Below are 5,870 nucleotides of genomic sequence, written 5' to 3' on the forward strand. Positions count from 1 at the left end.
TATATTCAGATTTGTTTTCTAAGACTTAAATAGATGATATATCAATATTTGAGTATAGTGGTATTAATAGTGATGGTGGTAGTGGATAGAAGGTGTTGGTGATAGAAGAAATTGGGGGAAGGGATAAATGAGTTTGAGGGGATGAGGAGGCATACCATATGGTGTCCACATGTTGAGCTGAGCACAATAAGAAAGGATTAGGACATACAAAGATCAAAACCCAATCCACATAGCAAGTATGTCGATATCCCTGATAATCGTTTGTGTACACATTGTGATAATAATGTACACTCCAAAGAAGCATGCAATGCTAGAATCAAGTCCAACTAGAAAAATATTGCATATATTGAGAAAAAGAAAATTGATAAACCTGGTTCTTGATTAAAAGGTGCAAGACTTCTAGATTGGGCTAAAAAATGTGATTCATCATTTTACTCAAAGAAAGGGACCCAAACTTGTTTGAGTTCCTAAATATTTTTGTAGGCTAAAGTGATGGAAAGCAAAAATTGATGGTATATTGATAGTGCTTGCTTCCGCCACATGAATGGAAAAAGAGAAAATTCTCTCTCACGGTAAGTCTACCAAAGAGGAAGTGTGGGTTTTGAAAATGGTTTGAATGAGATATAATTATCATAGGTAAAGTTGGTAAGTCTCACTCTTATGCTATTAAAAATGTATACTATATTAAAGGTATTAAGAACAACTTGCTGAGTATCTCCCAAATGTGTGATAAAGGGAACCATGTTGTTTTCGCTTCTAGAAGTTGTATTGTCACAAATAAAAATTTAGAAACCTGGTTCTCAAGGGAAGAAGACACAAAAATATTTACAAAGCTGATATTATGTGTTCACCTAAGAATGAACTGACATGTCTTAGTACACTTGATAATGATTCCTTTTTGTGTCATAAAATGTTAGGGCATGTTAGCTTCTCATTGTTGAGTAAACAAATTACTAAGGACCTAGTTCTTGGTCTGCCAAAGACAAAATTCAAGGAAGATAAGGTATGTGATGCTTATGTCTAAGGTAAACATATTAGATCATCCTTCAAATTAAAGAAGGCGGTAAGTGCATCTCGACCTCTAGAACTTCTTCTCATGTATTTATGTGGACCTATGAGAATTCAAAGTAGAGGTGGGAAGTGACATGTATTTATAATTGTTGATGACTACTCTAGGTTCATTTGGACCTTATTTCTTACAACCAAAGATGAAACATATGATATATTTGTAACTTTTGTGAAGAAACTACAAAGAAGATGGATATTCATGTAGCTAGTATTCGATCAGATTATTACATTGAATTTGAAAATGCTAGTTTTTTTTTAATATTGTGTAAGACATGCCATTGATCATAACTTTTCTGCACCTAGAACTTCACAACAAAATGGTGTTATTGAAAAGAAAAATAGGACATCATGGCAAGAACCATGTTAATTGTTAATGGTCTCATTAAAATATTCTGGGTTGGAGCTATGAATATTGCATGTTACATTATTAATAGGTGCATGATTAGCCCAATAATTAAAAAGACCCCTTATAAATTGCTTAAATGCTGAAAACCCAATATAACTCATCTAAGGGTATTTGGTAGCAAGTATTTGTGTATAATAATGACAAAGATGTTCTAAGAAAGTTTGATGCTAAAAGTGATTAAGGAGTCTTTTTGGTTATTTTCCACGTAGTAAAGCTTATAAAGTTTTTAATAAAAGAACCATATGTGTTGAAGAAAGTGTGTATGTGATTTTTGATAAACTAATCACTTGGTTGAGAGAGGTACAAATGCCGCATATGATGGAGAATTTTGACTCACACAGGTGTATGATGATCAATCAAACCATAAACTTCCGGAGCTGTTGCAGGGAAAGAACAAGAACGTAGTCCTATGGAAGTTGACCACCATGTACAACAGACAATGAGAACTGATCAAGCTAATGATGCAGGTGACAATGAACCTGGTCCCTCTGCAAATTAGGAAGCAAATAATGGCACACAAGGGCTATAAGTAAAATCATGAAAGAATCAAAGTTCTCATCCGCTCACAAATGTTCATACACAGGTTGATTCTAGAATGGTGACAAAATCAAAATTTAAAAACATGATTGCCTTCTTAGCCTACTTGTCTATGATTGAGCCTGTAAAATTAAGAAGGCTCCTTAAGATGCTGATTGGATTATGGCCATGCAAGAGGAATGTCATCAATTTGAGAGAAATAAGGTGTGGCACCTAGAACCTCGACCAAAGGAAGAACAATCATAGGAACTAAGTGAGTTTTCAGAACAAACTTGATGACCAAGGTAAAATCAGAAGGAACAAAGCTAGACTAGTAGTATAAAGGTATAATCAAGAAGAAGACATCGACTATAATGAGATAATTGCTCATATTGCCAGAATGGAGGCTATTCGAATGCTCATTATCGTTGCATCCTACATGGGGTTCAAACCATATCAAATGGACGTAAAGAGTGCTTTTCTCAATGAGTATTTGAAGGAGGTAGTATTTGTATGTCAACCTCCAAGCATTGAGAGTCATGAGTTTTCTGATCATGTGTATAAATTGGATAAGGTACTATATGGGTTAAAGCAAGCGCCAAGAGCATAGTATGAGAAATTGTCAAAATTCCTCCTGGTGAACGAGTTCTCATGTAGAAAATTGATAACACATTATTTTTGTTGAAGATTGGCAAGAATTTTCTAACTGTCCAAATATATGTTGATGATAATCTTTGATGCTCCTAATGAATCCATGTGCAATGAGTTTGCAAAACTTATGAGAAGTAAATCTAAGATAAGTATAATGGGAGAGTTAAATTTTTTCTTGAGCTGCAAGTTAAACAAACTGCGAAAAGAGATAATACATCAACAAAAATACATCAAGGAGTTGCTTAAAATGTTTGATTTGGATAGTGCAAAGACAATCTATACTCCTATTGTAACAGCGACAGGCTGGATATGGATGAACCTGGTCTTCCCGTTGATGAAAAGAAATACATAAGTATGATTGGGTTTTTGCTCTATCTAACTCAAAGTAGACCAGATATTATATACAGTGTTGGGCTTTGTACAAGATTTCAATCAAGTCCCAAGGAGTCATATCTGAAAGTTATGAAAAGGATCTTGAGATATGCGAAAGGTACTCAAGACCAGGTTCTTTGGTATCCTTCGGGTGATATGTTTGACTTGATTAGGTATGAAGATGTTGATTACACTAGTTATCTGATGGATAGGAAGAGCTTATCTGGGATGACTCACTTCCTAGGTTCGTGTTTGATCTCATGGTTTTCAAAGAAATAAAAATTCCATAACACTATCTATTGCAGAAACTGAGTATGTGGTTGTTGCTTTATGTTATGCTCAATTGTTGTGGATCAAATAGTAGTTAGAATATTATGGTGCAGTAATAGAATGAATTCCTATATTGATGTGAGACATCACTTTTTGTGAGATAATGTAGAAGGAGTTTTGTAAAACTAAGGAGCAGATTGCCGATATCTTTACCAAAGCTTTGAGTAGGGATCATTTCGAAAGAAACCGCTAGGAGGTTGATTTGATCAAAATAAACTAAGGACGTTCTTAATTCCCTCAGTGATTGGATGTGTTTAAATAAAGTATTTGGTGAATCTAAGTGTGAAAATATCTAACATAGTCTTATATTGTAATAGGTATGCATGCATGATGACAAAGGCTTAGATATTTTATCCAATAAAAATATCCTTGATCTCAAAAGGACTTTTGGCCGCATTGAGAAAATCAGTCAAAGAACCTGGTTGTTTGACACGCAAGTATGTACCTCCTTTTCAGTTAATAGTTGTGATGGGTTTGTCAGACTGCCATGTCATAAATAGGATAAGGTTCCAAAGATTGATTCCAAAGCAATCATGACTGATATTAATTTGCATAAAAATTGGATCAGTTTCCTAAAATCCCTCTGAACGTCTCTGTTGCCCAATTAATCACCTATTTAAATTTTAAAACTTGGGCGCTACCTTTTTCCCTTCGTAGAACCTGATTAGGAGTTATAACCATTATTAATTGAAGCGATATTTGTCAAACTATGTTTCTTTTTAAATCCCCTCCACACACCTCTATTCTCTTATTTGAATATTACTCATCTCTCTAACAGAAAACAATTTTAATGACGAAAACCCTAATTTTAACTTTTTCCAAGAAACCTAAATTGCTAAGAATTTTGAACTTACCGAACTAACCTACATCTAGTTCTCTCGAGTCAAACCCCACTTCAGTAATGGATACCCTCTCTTTTTCACCAATCAAAACAAATCTGTCCAAAATCTAAAGCCTTTTAAGAGACACAAAAGTTGTTACAAGACTAGTCGACTACTCCAACAAGGAAAAGAGTGAAAGTTTTGATTGTGGAAATCTAATAATAGAAAAGTCTCAACCCCAGGTGGAGAAACGGTAGAAAAAGAGATGGAGGAAGAAAAAGAACATGAAAAGGAGGGGAAGAAAAAAAGAAAGAAAGTGTTAATGTTGGTGTAGAAGCACCAGAGGCCCCTTCTGCTGCTGGTGAAGGAGAAACATTGCAGTACTGAAGGGGTGCCTATTGAAGAGATTGTTTGAAAGAATGTTGGGAAAATATGTTGAAGAGGTTCAAGAACCTGGTTTTTTAAATGCTGATCAAGAAAAGTTCTCTTCTCTTGATTGGACTGACATCGAGGAGGAAGGAAAAAATTAGGGAGAGGCTGAAGCAAGAAAACAATGTAGTGATAGTGATGATGAGGTTTTGGCTAAAAGGATTGTTAGAATGAAATACAAAAATGTGATTGAGGAAGAAAAGTCATTTGGTAGGGTAAAACATGTAGCAAAAATGGCGGTTATGATAGGAAAGTCTATGACCCCTAAGGCTAGAACTCCAAATACGAAGGGAAAGAGCAAGCCCGCTCTTGAGAAAGATTTAGAGGAGAATAAGAAGAAGAAGAAGAAGAAGAAAATTGTGACAAGAGTTCTAGTTGACAGATGAGTCTGAGGTGAAGGAAAGTTGATCTTGTGAGTGATGATGAAGAGAAAGAAGATGAAGAAAAAGAAGATGAAGAGGAAGAGAGAGAGGACGAGGTTCCTCTTCATAGGAAAATAAAGGAGGAGGATGGATCATTTTCAACCACACCCAAAAAGAAGAACATCCCATAAAAAAGGAAGTTTGTTGGCTCGGAGGTCAAAGGAACCAGTTCCAAATGCTGCAAGAAGACTGAGAAAAAGATAGTTGTGGTGGGAAACAATACTGATTTAATGTTGGAGAAGTTGAAGAATAGAGTAATTGAACTAGTCATTAACAAAATGATTGAGATGAAGGAGTTGCCAGAGAAGCTTAAGTATCAAAAGTGGATACACTTGTTTGTGTGCCCACTCCCTGTGATGTATAGAGAAGCTATGATATATGTCTACAAGAACTTTAAGTTGCTTGAGGATAGTTTAGTGAGCTTTGGAGTAAGGCGAGTGGACCTGATTCTCAATACTGAGATTTTAGGAAATTTTTTGAAGGTGCCTGTAAATGATTTTGATACATATGTGAGACGAGAGTGGCCTAGTTTGGGAGAAAAGGAGGATGATATGTACCTAAACTCAAAGTATACCCAATAAAGGGAGAAACAGAAGCCAGAAAAGGTAGGATAGGAAAGATGAAACAGGTTCACAAGCTCCTATTTGAGTTTGTGAACAAATGTCTACTACCTCAATCAGAAAAGAGGCATGAGGCCACCTACTTGGACTTGGCACTCCTAAAGCTATTAGATTAAATGCTAATTAACTTGCTCTCGCTAATGATCAAGCACATATCATGGGCAGTTGCTCAAGAGAAAGGCTCATATACTCTGCCATGTAGGTTTCTACTAACTAGGATGTTTAAGCACTTTAA

General features: G+C 35.5%; 1 protein-coding gene across 1 annotated transcript; it reads left to right on the plus strand.

Moving 5' to 3' along the window:
* The first annotated feature begins 2,390 nt into the window (after nucleotides 1-2,390).
* Nucleotides 2,391-5,146, plus strand: LOC142170459 (uncharacterized). The gene is made up of 3 exons (XM_075232376.1): nucleotides 2,391-2,564; nucleotides 2,906-3,276; nucleotides 4,993-5,146. The coding sequence occupies exons 1-3, from the start codon at nucleotides 2,391-2,393 to the stop codon at nucleotides 5,144-5,146; spliced, it is 699 nt and encodes a 232-aa protein (XP_075088477.1).
* The last annotated feature ends 724 nt before the right edge of the window (nucleotides 5,147-5,870 follow it).

This window comes from Nicotiana tabacum, chromosome 16 (assembly GCF_000715075.1).
Source record: "Nicotiana tabacum cultivar K326 chromosome 16, ASM71507v2, whole genome shotgun sequence".
Classification (NCBI taxonomy): Eukaryota; Viridiplantae; Streptophyta; class Magnoliopsida; order Solanales; family Solanaceae; genus Nicotiana; species Nicotiana tabacum.